Below are 17,042 nucleotides of genomic sequence, written 5' to 3'. Positions count from 1 at the left end.
TTTGACTGACCATGTGTTTACTGTCTACATAACCTGTGTTGTGTCTGACTTCCCCTACTTTCGTACCACCTGTTTGATTGCAGATTGTATGGCACTCACTATTAAATGCTTGATTTTGCTTGACAGCAAAATTGACATTCTTACCCACACAAACATCTATGTTATATGCACTGTTAACCCTATTAATTTTAGAATGCTGGGGACAGAAATGTTCTGTATCAATTAATTCTCTGTCCGCACTGTTTAGTTGAAATGTTTACCCAGAGAATCTGTGAATTTAATGCCAAGAAATCCATTTGTTTGATGGACGCAAACCATCTCTTTTGTACAGTTTTTCATAGGACAAGCTGCAGACATCATGACTAACATAAAGAATTCTGTAAAACATTATTTATTGAAAAGTTGGGAGAATAATTAGCGAAAACAGTTTTGTTTTTAAAGTACTAATCTAAAAAAAAAATCCTAAAAAGAATCTCCAACCAAAAGAAAAGGGGAAGATGGTAGAAGACAGTACAGGTAGTCCTCAACATACAACAGTTTTTAGGGATTTACAACGACAGTGACAAAAATGACTTATGCCCGTTTTTCATACCTACGACTGTTCCAGCATCCCCATGGACACATGATCAAATTTGACTTATATTTATGACAGTTGCAGGGTCCCAGGGTCATGTGATCACCTTTTGTGAACCTCTGACAAGCAAAGTCATTAGGGAAGCCACTTAACAACAACCATACTTCTAACTTCAGCGATTCACTTAACACCTGTGGCAAGAAAGGTCGTAAAATGGGGCAAAGTTCACTTAACAAATGTGTCACTCAACAACAAAAAATTTAGGCTCAATTGTGGTCCTAAGTCAAAGACTACCTATAATATGTACAACAGCTGATTTCCTGAGGGAAAAAATAAAAATCTAGTAAATCAAAATTATTCTCATACCTGAGTTGGAGGTTCAGTCATGGTTTCCGCTCCCCCCAAACAAAGAGTCGACTTCCTTCTATTCTTCCCTGTGAGGGAGACAGAATTTCAAAAGGGATAATTAATAAAATGGGTGGAGAGGACACAGAGAAGATGAGAAAGTTAGGATTTATCAAAGGAGTGGAAGGACCTTATATTACCTCCTGAGGTGTCTTGAACTGGATCTCCCTGAGGGATCCCCCTGAAAGGCAGGTCTTGAGGGAGATTTGACAAATGCCTCTTTCTCTCAGGATCTCTGAGCTCCATTGCAAAGGACTTGAAATAGGATCCAGGAAAAAAAGAATTAATGGACATTACACATCATGAAGTGGTGCCTTCCTCTGCTTAACATCTGATAAACTGCCAAAGATTTTTCAAATCTCAAAGGAATTTCAAATACACGTTTGAAATGTAAATATAAAATGGAACTTTTTACCAACTCTACTGGACTTGTGACAAAGGAAAGAAATACCGGGGTAAGATTTATATTTCACCTGCAACTCAACCTGCTCCTTCTTCTCCTCCGCCTGGCTCAGGAGGAAGCCTTCCACGAGGGCCACTGCCTGGGAGCTGGTCTCTGCTCCACACTCCCGCACCCAGCTCTCCATCTGCAGAGGAAGAAGGGCCAGGAACTGCTCCAGAACCACCAGGTCCAGCATCTGCGCTTTTGTGTGCTTTTCTGGTCTCAACCACCGATTACAAAAGAAGTGGAGTCGGCTACAAAGTCCTCGGGGACCCTCATCCTCCTGATATTGGACGCTCCTGAAGTTCCAGGCCTGAACTTGTGAAACGATGGTTCCTTCTTCCAGCATCTTCTGCCCAGTTCTTGCCCAGATCTCCCCACAGATTCCAGACTGAGCACTGGAAGGGCCTTTTCCACTTCCCTCATTTGCTAAAGGAAGGCCAGCCATTCTCTCTCTGCCCTGTAACACAATTCAGAATTAGTGCAAGGAAGGTTGTGTATCTCCAAATGCTTTTTCATTTCTTGGAAGAAATATCCATCTGGTTCAGTTCCAATACAGGAGGAAGGCGCTGGGAATAAAATGAAGACTGGAAGCTGATTGGAAAGAAAGCAGAACCACCAACCACATGTCATTCTGGGACGGCTGACAAAATGGAGTTCAGAGTGGGGGGATTCCTATGGGGTTATGGCTGGCACTCTATAGGCTAAAGGGGAAATGCAAATTCTACAATTTTATCTAACACCCAAGAGGACAAGTTCTGGGATTAGATTCTCTATCCATTCACATACATTGTAATTTTCTTTTTAAGATCTGAGTGGGACTGGAGGATTACAGAAGGCACTTGTGTTGCTGTCATATGACCATGCATGGTGGAAATTTCTAAGTTGGAGAACCTTTATAAAAAGTCTCCCATCTTTGTGATCTGGATTCCTACCATCCTGTATGTTTTCTTCCTTCCTTTGGGGACTTCTGCAGAATCTCCAGATCGCTGTACGTGATGAAATGTTATGAAAAACAGGGGCAAAGAGAGGACCTTGTCAAGATTGAGACCACTGCTCTAAAAACACGAAACCACAACCTGTGTTATGCCATTCATATATCAGGGCAAAGCTCAACTTTGTCAACCTTTGGCTTAATTGTGTTGCTTATCTAAAGTTTCTGCCTGATTCAATCTTTCTGAATGGATTACCAAATCTGCATTTCTAAAAACTGCCCCCCTCAGTTTCCCCTTGGGGCAGGGAGACTGAAGCTGGCTTCTGCTTCCCTTAAGAGCAGGATTCTCCATTTCTCCCTTAGGGGGAATATAATATTCTGCTTCTTTTTAATATTTCCCCAAAATGGTATTCTTGGAGGGGGGGGGGAGGTTTCCCACACATTCATAGCAATGTTCACCTAGCCATGGGAATACCTAAAGTCTTCTTAGCCAAAGAAATAACACTGTCTGTAAAGAAGATGAACAAAAGACCTCCATTTTGTGATTCCCTTACAGAAAAGGGAATATATTCAAACAGCCAGAAAGTTATGGATTGGACCATTCATCAACACTCATCCCCACATATTGAAAAGTATTTTCTGAACTGGTAAAGTGATGACTTCCATCAAGAAGATTGAGTGTATTTGGCATTTTGGATCCTTTCAATTTCTTTTTGCTCACAAGGAGAGACTTTCTTTTTTAAAGTGTAGATCAAAGCATGAAAGTTCAGTTCACATCAAATGAAATGCCAGTCAATTGATCCTGTCTTGGGATGCTGGTTTACTGCTTTCCTAAGACAAATTAGAAAGGGGATCCAAACCTAGTTTAGTGTCATCCAGCACACAGTGAGAATGAAGGCATCATCTTCTGCCTCTCTTCCTTGCAAATATATTTCTTATTTCCTGCTTGAGATTTGCCATGCAAGCTCTCCCCCTACACAGGAGATTACACCAGGAAATGGGGTGGGAAGGACTCTACAGGTTTTCCCCCCCACACACTTTCCTTTCTGAGGATCTGGTTTTGTTCCCCAGGGCAGCATGCATGGACTCTGCTCCCCCCACCCCATGCCTGTTACAATCATGGAAAAGGGCGGTTAGGAGGGAGGGAAACATAGGTTCGGGGAGAGTTTCTCCAACTCCTAAAACTCAAAAAACTGAACCTGGATGAGGAGTAGGCATGTCTCTCTTCCCCTTTTCTTAGAGGGCCAATCCTCCGTCTCCCTTTCTGTGAGAAGAAGACACACAAACACACACACACACACACACACACACACACACACAAACATACACACACACACTTACCTTTTCCACCTCTGGATCTTTCAGATTTTCTCTCCGCCTTTCTAAACTCCTCCACAGCACATGTGGTTAAAGAGAGAATCTAGTAGTATCCCAGAAAGGCAAAACCAAATGACGTCACTGCCTTCCCAACTTGTAACAGGGGCCCAAAGCTGAAGTGCCCCCCCTGGTGGATTTTCTGTGCACGGAAGGTGCTCATACAAGAGTGGAGAAATAGGAGAGAAGGTGAATAGGAGAACAAGCCCTTAAGCCCTCAACCACACTCATCCCCCTAGAAATAGTTTTCTGAGATGGTAAATGGATGACTTCCACCTAGGATATTCAGTGTATTAGGCATTTAACAAAGGATGAAAATTCAGTCCACATCAAATGAAATGCCAGTCAACTGACCCTGGTTTAGGAAGCTCCATTTCTCTTTCTTCCTACACTCAGCCATGCAAGTTCCCACAAGATGCCTGAACACAAACAGGTCAACCAAATTGAGGGGCTCAGTTCACATGAAACACAAAGGCTTAAAAGCACACAGGTGAACATTGTGGGAAGTTATCATCCAGCCCTCTCCCAGAAAAATTAAATATCCTAGGAAATATTGAAAAGGCAGAATATTTCTCTGGATGTGAAAAGAAAGAAACATGCTTTAAAAGACAGAATAGTTGTCTGTAGCGTCCTGCCCATTCACACTTTGTCAATAGGCCATTGAGAAGGCCAGGCCAGCCCACTTTACATAATAAAGACTCCTCCACTGCAGCTGCAGGGCGAAGGGATATTACTCCACTCTCCACATGGCATCTGAGAACCCATCTATGGATTGAAAACAGCCTAGAAAGTAGCCCCCTGCATGGCCCCATGGGAGTCTGACAACCAATCAGAATACATTTCTTACACAGGAACAGGAAACAGAGAGGTGGGACTAAACAGGGTATAAAAAGCCTAGCAAGCCCCTTCCTCAGCCCTTCTCTCTTCTCCATCAACATTGAAACATGTGATCACCTTTTCTGTTCAGGGCTCAAGCCATGTGGCCCTGTCCAACAATAAACCACCTTTCCAAGCAGCCTCCATGTCTCCAGTGTCTTCTTCCCCACTTGGAGCTGAACCCAGAAGGACATTTCTTTCAACAACATGACCAATTGAACTGCAGAGGCAGCAAACCAAGTTTAGTGTCATCCAGCACATAATGGGAATGCAGGCATAATCTTTTGCATCTCTTCCTTGCTAACCTTTTCTGATTTCCTGCTCGAGATTTCCCATGCAAGCTCACCCACTTCCCCTATCCAGGAGCTTTTTCCGAAGAAATGGGGCAGAAAAGACTATCCAGTTCAACCCTTTTCTTTCCTGGGACCTGAATTTATTCCTGGTCTGGACATCTGCTTCCCCCTCTGCCTGTTAGAATCATCGAAAAGATTGGTAGGGAAACATGGGATCTGGGGGTCTCCCAGTCCCAAGACTCAAATGATTGTATCTGAATTAGACACAGGGTGCAGTTTTGGGGCAACTGCCCTGTCACGATGTTCTTTTGTTTTGCCAGCTGTGCTTATATTCTAAGACATACGGTAGGCGGACACTTCTCTGTAAGCCTAGTGTGCATGTCCCTTTCTTTTTCTGTTTTGCCTGCCATGAGGAGGTGTGCTAGGAACTTTACCACAATGTAGTTATTAGCCAGTAAGTTTGTTTGTTATTTATTTTATAATAAAAATATGTTTCTTAGAATCTACCTCAGGTTTATTTTACTTAATCATAAAGTAGGCTCCAAGGAAAAACCACGATTCACCCCTCATCAAACACAGGGCTGAATTTACAACTCACATGCCCATCCAACTGGGTGAGTGGAAGGTTTCTTCTATGGTTCTGTAACTTTTGAAGTTTGGGATTTGTGCACTATGGGCTTTGTGCTCTGAAAGGGGGTTGGGTAATTCTTATTGTGGCTGATATCTATGTCTTGTGTGAGGGGCTGCTTGCTCTAATCCTATCATTCTGCTTTTGTTAGCTGTCAAAATTGCTGGAAGGGGTTTTGAAATATCCTGCGATGAGTGGATTTCTGCAGGCAGTATTTGCTTTGCTTATGAATGGCGCCATCTAGATAGCTGGATTCCTGTTGGATTCCTGTTTCAATAAGCTCCTTATCTTCAGTGCTGCATCCCTTTGCAGTTAGTTTCTTATTACAATGTTTTCTTTAGGCATCTGGCTGGAATGTGGAATGGGCTTCAGGCGGTTTTTATTAGCATCTTGGTCTTTTGACTTTTCTGAGGCTTTTCCTTATGGATAATATTTTTTTGATGGTTAATATTTTATTTGGGATAATGGGGGGGGGGTTGATTTCTTCTTATATATGGGAAGAATCCCCCCCCACCTGCACACACGAGCCCTTTCCACCTCTGGCTCTCTTTCCTTTAAGATGTTCTGTCAGGGCTGCAGCCACAATCCTTTTGGATCTTTGGCCTGCGACACTTTCTATTATTCTACTATGCCTTTTCTATTGTGGGAGAATGGGAGGGGGGATTGTATGGACTTAGATGCTATGCAGCCAAAACAAAATCCCATTCTAGAAAGGCAAAGTCATCCTTTGTACCTGACCGGAACTGGATATGTGGAACTGCCAGCATGGCAGTGGAAGATTGGACCATGTGATGGACTTGTGGGTGTGGGGGCAAGATCGTGAAATTTCAACTGGGTGGGGAAAACCAGGAAGCTTTCAGATTCAGGTTTTCCCAGATGTGCTAACATGGCTCTCTTAATATATTGGAAGTTTGAGCAATACTTTGCCTTGGACTCTGATTTAATTTTGGAGGCTATTTGGAACCCAGACAGATTCTTTTTAACTGCCTGCGAAGCTCAAAGGGTTAAAGAGAGGGAGTCTAGCATCCTGGGAGGCAAGTCTTACGATCTCACTACTTTGCGAACCTGCAACAGTGGCCCAATGCCCAAGTACATGGTGTTCCCTTTTTGTTTGTAGAGTCAACACCCTGGTGGATTTTCTATGGGCCGTAGGTGCTGATGCCAAAAGTGGAGAATGGTGCATTTCCCATGGGAAACCAGGAGAGGGCACTCATCCTGCCCTTGATCAGAAAGCCTTCCCAATCCATCTGTTTTGGCAGTGTTATGCTGCAGTAAAGAATGCGGAGGAAAGGAAGGCGCGTCGGGCATCCAGATCGCAGCGAGGAGGAGGAGGAGGAGGGGGAGGAAAAAGGTGAGGGTGGAGGGAAGCAGGCAGAAGCAGCCGCAGCAGCAACAACCATGCTGCCCGGGGTGGGCGTGTTCGGCACCAGCCTGACTGCCCGGGTCATCATCCCGCTTCTAAAGGATGAGGTCTTCGCGGTCCAGGCGCTCTGGGGCCGCACTCAGGAAGAGGCGGAAGAACTGGCCAAGGAGATGAGGGTCCCCTTCTACACCAGCCGGATAGACGAGGTCCTGCTGCACCAGGAAGTGGATTTGGTCTGCATCAACCTGCCGCCTCCCCTCACCAGGCAAATTGTGGTGAAAACTCTGGGTGAGTCTCCGCGGAGAGCTTGGCGGGCAGCTGGCTGGACTTCTAAGAGGTGAGGGGGGAGGAGGCCGTGGAAGAAGCCGCAGCGCCTTGAAATGGAAAAAGGCCTGCTTCCCCCCCCCCCCAATGAGACGCCTTCCACAATAATAGGAGAGGAGAGCCAGCCTGGATACAGCAGTCACAAGGCAGAAAGTAGCTGAGAGAAGGGGTGCGGGGATTGGGAGAAGGCATGGGACGGGCTCCCAGCAGCAGCTGCTCGGATTTGCCATTTGAGAGAGAGAGAGGGAGGGAGGGAGGGAGGGAGAGGGAGAACGCGAGTGTGTGTATCCCTCCTTCCTTCAGCCCAACACTCTCGCTGGCATTCTGGCCAGACGAGAGGGACTGCAGAGGGTCTAGGGCAGCGAGTCATTCAATGGGAAAGTTGCCTCTTGGAAGAAATGACCTGGCTTGGCTCCCGCTTCGTCTCTCCTGTCTCTTCGCGTCTCCATTCGGTCGGCAGATTCAATCTAGCCAGCAAGAAGGGATTTGACCAGCATTTTTCACTAGCCAACCACCGGAAATTGGGCTTCAGCTTGTGAATTAAGCACCTCCAAATTGGGCTTTCTTCCCAGAGTTTGGATGGAAAAGATGCCAGTGGGCATCTGCTTGGCCATCAACATGGGAAAATCCTCCAAGCCAGCAGAGGGGGCCTTGGCATATATCCCCTCCTAGCCAGTCATCGTTGGTTGAACTGAAACCTGTGAATCAGGCACCCCCAGGATGGGTCTTAAACCCCGGTCATGGATGGAAGTAATGCCAGTGGGCACCTGCCCTCCCTCAGCAGATGGCACCATGGCAGATAACTGGGCAGTGGCCAACCCAGAGATTGACCCCCCCCACAGAGTCCAGTCTCAACTGCAATGCCACAACAGGTTCTTACCCCACCTTCCTACAGAGAAGTGTTCTTGATAATGGAAGGAGGGATGAACGAGGGGAAGGCTGCAGGATGGATGGTAGAACAATGTGCACCTGCAATGCCCCAACAGATTCTTACCCCACCTTCCAACAGAGAAGAGTTCTCGACAATAGAAGAATGGATGAATGAGGGGGAAACTGCAGGATGGATAGCAGAACAATGTGATGAGGCGGTTCCTAAGTTTAGAGATGTAACTAGGTTCCTTCCCTCGTGGGGCCTATAAAATGCCACTGTTGCTGTCAACTTGGCCACAGAGCATCAGAGTGCTTGGCTCCAGCCCCAATGCCACAAACGTGCACACCAACTGCCATGGCGGTAAAGAGAAGGCCCCAGATGCCACCAGAAAATAGTCATCTGGGGCAACAATCTCTGGAAGAGGATCCCCAACCTAAGGTGACAAAAGGTCCTATGAAGGGGGAGGCCTCGGAGGAGGAAAAGGGCAAACAACTTCTGGAAGAGGATCCCCAACCTAAGGTGACAAAAGGTCCTACCAATGGGGAGGCCTCAAAGGAAGAAAATGCCAAAGATGACCCAATGGTGAGTGCACCCATCCGCCCCTTCGCCTTCCAAGCCAACCTCCAAGTACCCGAGACGGGGGTGGAAGGGGAAGTTGAAGCAGTTGTGGACACTGGTTGCACTCAATGCTTTATCAGCATATCGATTGTAAAGCAACTGGGTATACGCAAAAGACCTCTAGCCTGTCCCAATCGGGTTGAGCAGGTAGATGGAATGCTAATTGGAGGGGGCCCAGCCACGCTAATAAATGAACTGGTAAAGTTACAAGTGGGCTGCCACTATGAGCTTCTCAGATTTATTGTGGCTCCAGAGATGCCAGAAAATACTATCTTGGGTCTTGCATTACTTGACAAGTGGAAGTCTATGATAAAGTGGGAAGACGGCGGTAGGAAATTGATGATTGCATTTGGGCTGCTACCACCAGGGGAGGAATAGGGCCACTCAGGGACGATTGAACCCAAGAGCCCAGAACCTTCAGCACAAAAACCCAAGGGATCCAACAAGTACCAAAAACCTTGTTGGGGGATGTTTTGTCAAGAAAACCATAGTATGATAGTAAGAAGTTGTTCACCCCATCATTTCTTCCTCCCACCAAAAGACAGCCCAAGTCACAAATCGAAGTCAGGATAAGCTGATGACAGCTATGAAATTGGCGCTCCCTTACAGACCAGTGGTTCAACAATAACCAGGATATCCTAATGATGGAAAATGGATTAGCCTGGAAGGGGTCCAAACTGTACATCCCCGCAGGGTTGAGGCTGGAAGTTCTACAGCGAAGCCATGAGGCGGAACTAGGAGGTCACTTTGGAGTCCTAAAAACGCTTCACCTTGCCAGGCGTCAATTTTGATGGGCAAAGATGGAATCGGAGGTGGAAGATTACGTAAAAAGCTGTGCTACTTCCACAACAATGAAACCACTGCCGGAAAAGTCCTCTGAACTACTACAACGAGTGGCCAGCCCTAACCGACCATGGGAAGAGGTCGCAATGGACTTCATCGTGGAACTCCCAGACATCAGTGGGAACACAGTAATCTGGACAGTTATTGATTTGGTTTCCAAGCAGGCACACTTCATCGCTTGCTCAGAGTTGCTGTCCTCAAAGAAATTAGCAAAAATGTTTGTGAAACACATTTGTCAATTGCATGGATTGCCCAAGAGGATCATTTCAGACCGCGGAGTCCAGTTCACAGCCAAGTTCTGAGAGAGGTTCTGAGGTCCCTTGGGTCCACACAAGAACTGCGCTCAGAGGTTCATCCCAGCATGAACTGTGCAGCAGAAAGAGATGGAACAATACATCCGATATTATGTGCACTATCAGCAAGACAACTGGTCGGACTTGCTACCCTTCGCCGAAGTGGCGTACAACGATGTGGTCCACAGCAGCACGGGATTAACGGCTCTCCAGACTACCAGTGGCATGGAATTTGTTGCCATGCCTGAGCTGCCTAGAGAACCTCCCTCCTTCATGTCTTTGAATGAATGGATGGACTCACTAACGAAAGGTTGGGAGAATACGAACAAGGCTCTAGCAGATGTCGCAGAAACCTACAAGAAGCAAACTAATAACACCGCTCGCTCCAAAACCCCTTCCGTGTGGGGGACAAAGTTTTTGTGTCTACCAAATACATAAGTTTAAGAATGCTTAGCAAGGAATTTGGTCCAAAATTTCTAGGTCTATTCTCAATAGTGAAGATAGTTAACTCAGTTATAGTTCGACCCAGTCTACCCAGAAGTCTAGGGAAAATTGGCCCAGAATTTAATTGTAGCTTGTTGAAGCCAGTAATTGGATCCAGTATAAGACCGTCCACCCAAGCTTTATCTCCTCCTATAGTGATAGAAGGGGAAACACAATCTCAGGTGGGAAAAATCGTAGCCTCCAGGCTGAATAGGGGTCGCTTACAGTATTTAGTGCATTGGAAGGGTTACCCTTTGTCTGAAGCTACTTGGGTGAAAAGTTGGAACCTAAAAGTGGAGAAGTTAGTAGAACAATTCCTTGAGAAGTCTCCCAATAAGCCAAAGGGTCTCCCTGAGGGGGGAAAAGTTGGTTAATTGTATTATGTTAACTTTTAAGTTATTCTCTTTTCAGAAAACATGTTTTTTTCTGAGGAGAGGCCGCCTGTCAGGCCTGCAGTTATATACCTTTTAGGATCTTTGGCCTGCCACACTCTCTTTTATTTCACTGTGCTGTTTCATTAGTGTGATAGTTGGGAAGGGGAATGGAAAGGAGTAGAATTGTGGAATATGTTGTTGTCATTCTTTTCTAGAAGCCCAAGGCCATCTTTTGTCTCCGCACTTCTGCATCTGATCGGAACTAGATGGGTGGAAATGCCAGCGTGGCTGAAGAAGATTGGACCATGTGATGGATTTATGGGTGTGGGGATAAGATCATGAACTTTCAACTGGGTGAAATCCCAGGAAGTTTTCAGATTTGGGATTTTCCACAGATGTGCCAACATGTCTGACTTATTAAATTGGAATTTTGAGGAAAGTTTTGCCTTGGACTCAAATTTAATTCTGCATGATATTTGGAACGATGACACTCTGCTCTTTTCAGTCTCTTTATTGTCCAGCTTTACCCAGAACTATTACTGACAACTGAGCTTCAAACCAACATGACCCTCTCAAATCCTGAAATATGTTCCCTCCAAATCCTTCCACAAATCTTGTGTTAATACATTTTTAAATCAACTAAAGAGTTTAATACGTAAGTATAATACATAACTAGAACAAAACTACCCAACTGATATTTAATTGATTTTATTTAAATCGAATTTGGACTCACCACACTACAAAAGAGCAAAACATGGCGATAATGCTTGAAAAGAAAATTGCACATGCACTTGGGGCGCTTCTGGCTCCTTTTGTGAGAGAGGAATTGTTCATCCTTTCAGCTCTTCCCACACGCTCTACATTGATCTGCACGTGACAACCCCCTCATATCATGAGGACTTTGACTGAATAATGTTCAATGCTTCTGCATAGATACTGGCTGATTCAGGTCTCAGTTCTACACTAGGGATGCAAATTTAACTATTGTGGAGGATCCCAGTTCTCTACCATGGGTAGAATTTGATTATATTTTTTTTTTGAAATTTTCCTTTTGGGCTTAGGGAAGCAGCATCTGTTAAATGTCTTCGCATCGCTCTGAGAGATATGACTAACTGGGAGACTGCTGGCAGTTGGAAAAAAGGAAACTCATTTCTAAAAAATAAAACAAAACAAACATATATACCACGGATTTCAAACTCTATGTGTCACGTGGCCATCATGTGACATATTGCAACAGTTTCCCTATTCGCGGAGCTGGGGTAGGCATGTCCTTCACGTAACAAAACCAGCCTGTGAGCCGCTAGTTAGACATTTCTATATACTGTATATATAGATACATTCAAAAATATATAAATCATAATTATAATGACTCATGCCTATTGTTTCTTTTTTCATTACTAAAAACCTTTTTCAGAGTTCAGTCTGTAAATTTGAAATCCATTCATAGAACCCATTAAATCAATAATTAGCATACATTCTCATCCAAATGTATCTTTGTTTTGGGGATTCTCCAGTCTATGAATCATGTTATGGGAAATAAGATTATGGGTGTGCTGAAGCCCTTTCCACACTCCATTCATTTATATGGCTTCTCCCCTGCGTGGATCCTTTGATGGCGTGTAAGATTACTGCTTTTTTTAAAGCTCTTTCCACACTCCATGCATTCATACGGCTTCTCCCCTGTGTGCATCCTTTGATGGCATTTAAGTTCACTGCTTGTTCTGAAGCCTTTTCCACACTCCAAGCATTTATATGGCTTCTCTCCTGTGTGGATCCTTTGATGGCGTTTGAATTCACTGCTTGTTCTGAAGCCCTTTCCACATTCCATGCATTTATATGGCTTCCCCCCTGTGTGGATCCTTTGATGGAGTGTAAGCTTACTGCGTGTTCCGAAGTCCTTTCCACACTCCATGCATTTATATGGCTTCTCTCCTGTGTGGATCCTTTGATGGTATGTAAGTTCACTGCTTGTTCTGAAGCCCTTTCCACACTCCATGCATTTATATGGCTTCTCTCCTGTGTGGATCCTTTGATGGCGTGTAAGATTACTGCTTTTTCTAAAGCTCTTTCCACACTCCATGCATTCATATGGCTTCTCTCCTGTGTGGATCCTTTGATGGAGTGTAAGCTTACTGCGTGTTCCGAAGTCCTTTCCACACTCCATGCATTTATATGGCTTCTCCCCTGCGTGGATCGTTTGATGGCGTGTAAGATTACTGCTTTTTCTAAAGCTCTTTCCACACTCCATGCATTTATATGGCTTCTCCCCTGTGTGCATCCTTTGATGGCATTTAAGTTCACTGCTTGTTCTGAAGCCTTTTCCACACTCCAAGCATTTATATGGCTTCTCTCCTGTGTGGATCCTTTGATGGCATTTAAGTTCACTGCTTGTTCTGAAGCCCTTTCTACATTCCATGCATTTATATGGCTTCTCCCCTGTGTGGATCCTTTGATGGCATTTAAGTTCACTGCTTGTTCTGAAGCCCTTTCCACATTCCATGCATTTATATGGCTTCTCTCCTGTGTGGATCCTTTGATGGGATGTAAGTTCACAGTTTCTTCTGAAACCATTTCCACACTCCATGCATTTATATGGCTTCTCTCCTGTGTGGATCTTTTGATGGTATGTAAGTTCACTGCTTGTTCTGAAGCCCTTTCCACACTCCATGAATTTATATGGCTTCTCTCCTGTGTGGATCCTTTGATGGCGTGTAAGCTTACTGCGTGTTCCGAAGTCCTTTCCACACTCCATGCATTTATATGGCTTCTCTCCTGTGTGGATCCTTTGATGGCGTGCAAGTTTACTGCTTGATCTGAAGACCTTTCCACACTCCATGCATTTATATGGCTTCTCTCCTGTGTGGATCCTTTGATGGCATGTAAGTTTACTGCGTGTTCCGAAGTCCTTTCCACACTCCATGCATTTATAGGGCTTCTCCATTGTGGATGTCTTTTTATTAATAGTCTTGTTTCCATGTTCATTGCATTTATTTGTCTTCTCTCCCATGTGAAAACTTTTCTGTGACTCAAGAAACCCATTTTCTTGAGAAGATGTGAACTTCCAACTGTATTTCTTTCCTTTGTCTTTGCCCATATTGGCTCCTCCTTTGGCTTGTGATGCACAGGGTCCATTTATATCTAATGTCTCTTTGAAGATTCTTACACCTTTCTCAATATATTTCTTCTTTAGTTTTTCTTGTTGATCAATAAAGTCCTGCATCTGAGAAACAATCGAAGGAGATGACCTTTCCTTATTCCAGTTATTCAACAGGTTTCCCTCCTGATTTTGGAATTCTGTTTGAATTGCAGGTTTCCCCATTACATCTCCTTTTCTGAATACTTGGAATGGTTCTCCAGAGTCTTTATTCTCATTCTCACCTTCAAAGTGAAAGAGAAATGAAAATGGGAGAAAGGTTAGGGAAAAAGCTCACTCTGTCAGAAGTCATATTGATTGCCTTCAGATATTGTGCCAAATTCCAATATATACTGCATATTTGCATCTTAATAATGGCATGGTATAGAAATGATAACATCTCTATTGATGAGGCATAAAACCTTGCAAAAGACATTAAGTCAAAAAACCTGAATGGCAATTCTTGATAGGACTGATGTGGAAGCATCTGGGCCAGTTGAAATCTGTGTGATGAAGTTTGGCATTACCTCAAACCAAGAAATTACTTTGTCATAAAATGTTTAAATAGACATATAAATTAGATAAGATATATCTAAGCAAAATGCCATTGACCTATTTCCTTCCTAGGAGCACTAGAAAAACAGAATTTTCCCTTCTCCCTCTGAAGATATCAATTTACAAATGTTTTCATAAGAACTAGTTAATGGCATCTAACTACAAAAGGTCTTTCTGAACTCTCTGACTGGAGAGTGGGAAACCCTTACCAAGAGAGGCCACATTCTTATAATTCTCCAGCATGACTTCCCAATGCAGAGCTTTTTGGTCAGGATCCAGCTGAGACCATTCCTCCTTGGAGAAATAAACAGCCACCTCCTCAAAGGGCAGAAGAACCTCCTGAAAGGGAGAAAAAAAATACAGAACAGACCAAGGAAGAACTGCAGGATCTTTCCTATTATTAAGAATTTTATATAGCAAACATAAACCTTAAGATAAATGTCTATGCTTAGTAAGGATCTGTGGTTTAGATGAGAAAATTTACAGAACCAAAAGCATTTGACTAAAGAAATATTTTAGGAAAGTTTTATGAACTTGAATGATTCTGTAGGACTTTCAGTGCCATTCAGGTTAAATAAGCCCTTTTTTCTTCTGGATCAATTGATCTACCAAAGAGCCAACAAACCCGAATTAGAATACTCTTCATTCTGGATTTATGAATCCATCCATCCACAATCAAAAGGTCCTCAGTGACTTGAATGACTTCTGGAATGGTGGGAATATTTACAGGTTAGAAACAGGTTTAAAAGCGATAAGGTATGGTTTGGGATCTACCCAAACCCTCAGGGGCTAGATAAGATTTTGTTTGGCGGAGACAAGAAAATGTTATCGAAGATTTATCAATTTTTGACCTGCCAAGATGCTAATGGAGAGATGGATAAAAGCCTTCTAATAGCATGGGAGAGAAACTTTGGCTATGAGATTGAAATGGGCAAATGGTGGGATCTATGGAGTAAGACCATTAAACTTACAATATCTACAGTATTCAAAGAAAACATATACAAGATGGTTTATAGGTGGTACTTCCCCCCCAACGAGGTTAGCCAAAATGTTTCCTGGGTTATCTCCACTGTGTTGGAAATGTGGAAGAAAGGATGGCACATTCTACCATATTTGGTGGTCCTGTACTGAGGCCACGAAATACTGGAGAAGGATTAAAAAATGGCTAAAAGAGGTTACCGGGGCAAGCATGGAATGGAGACCCGAGAACCTTCTACTAAGCATTAAACCAGAAAACATGAGCAATTCAATATGGCATGTGAGCCTACATATAATTGTGGCTGCAAGAATAACTTATGCACAATTTTGGAAATCCACTACCATACCGTCGGAAGATGCTATAATTAAAAAGATCTATGAATGTGCAGAAATGGACAGAATGACAGGTTGGCTGAGGGACAAAGGAGAAACGGAACATTACCTTAACTGGAACTTATGGTATATGTGGGCGACAAGGAGAACAGCAGGGACTTAAAATGGGGAAAGTTAAAAGTTAACATGGGTATTGTAATAGATCCCTGAATTTTGTAATGAGAAGATGTGGCTTAGAGACCTAACAACGAGGAAGGAAAAAAAAAGTTGGGCTGTGAATGACTGTCACCGCGGGGGGGAGGGGGGGTTGTATGTTTGTATTTGTATTTGTATGTTTTACTCTTAAAAAAATGTATAACTAATAAAGATTACTTTAAAAAAAACAAAAAACAAAAAAGAGGTCTGTAAGGGGGCGTGCATACGCGCACCAGGGTGCCTACTGTCCCTGTCCTACTGTCCCCATTTATTTGTATTCATTTCTTGTGCTCATGTCCATGTTAATAGTTATACCTGTTATCTTGTACATGTTTGACAAACTAAATAAATAAAATAAACAATTAAAAAAAAAGGCCAAGAACCAAGAAAAAAAAAGAATTTTATATAGCAAACATAAACATTAAGATAAATGGCTCTATGCTTAGTAAGGATCTGTGGTTTAGATGACAAAATTGACAGAACCAAAAGCATTTGACTAAAGAAATAATTTAGGAAGGTTTTATGATCTTGAATGATTCTGTAGGACTTTCAGCGCCATTCAGGTAAAATGAGCGCTTTTTTCTTCTGGATCAATTGATCTACCAAACAGCCAACAAACCCGAATTAGAATACTCTTCATTCTGGATCTATGAATCCATCCATCCACAATCAAAAGGTCCTCAGTGACTTGAGAGAATCAACTGAGCCAAGGTGGCGCAGTGGTTAAATGCAGCACTGCAGGCTACTGCTAGATCAGCAGGTCAGCGGTTCAAATCTCACCGGCTCAGGGTTGACTCAGCCTTCCATCCTTCCGAGGTGGGTAAAATGAGGACCCAGATTGTTGGGGGCAATATGCTGACTCTCTGTAAACCGCTTAGAGAGGGCTGAAAGGCCTATGAAGCGGTATATAAGTCTACTGCTATTGCTATTAAAAAAAAAACCTGGCAGATGGGCCTCGGAAAACCCACCAATCAGTGACACTAACCCTTCCTTGGATAGTGTTCCTGATTGGTGGGTTTTCCAAGGCCCACCTGCCAGTTGATTCTCTGAAGACACTGAAGGCCTTTAAACCCTTCCTGCCTTTAAAGAAGGAAACGTGTCTGTAGGGGAAGGGGTTCTTTGTAGTATTTTATGAAATGCCTTATGTTGTCCT

The 17,042-nt window shown here is 43.6% G+C and overlaps 1 protein-coding gene across 1 annotated transcript in view; it reads right to left on the bottom strand.

The window, feature by feature from the left end:
* Nucleotides 1-11,387: 11,387 nt before the first annotated feature.
* The window catches only part of LOC116524024 (zinc finger protein 91-like), a 91,624-nt gene continuing 85,969 nt past the window's right edge, over nt 11,388-17,042 (bottom strand). The window contains 1 exon segment of the mRNA XM_032239122.1: nt 11,388-13,640. Coding sequence (XP_032095013.1) covers nt 12,218-13,640 — 1,423 coding nt within the window. The 3' untranslated portion in view covers nt 11,388-12,217.

The sequence above is a fragment of the Thamnophis elegans genome, chromosome 2 (assembly GCF_009769535.1).
Source record: "Thamnophis elegans isolate rThaEle1 chromosome 2, rThaEle1.pri, whole genome shotgun sequence".
NCBI classification, from domain to species: domain Eukaryota; kingdom Metazoa; phylum Chordata; class Lepidosauria; order Squamata; family Colubridae; genus Thamnophis; species Thamnophis elegans.
This window is presented reverse-complemented; position numbering and strand designations above follow the sequence as displayed.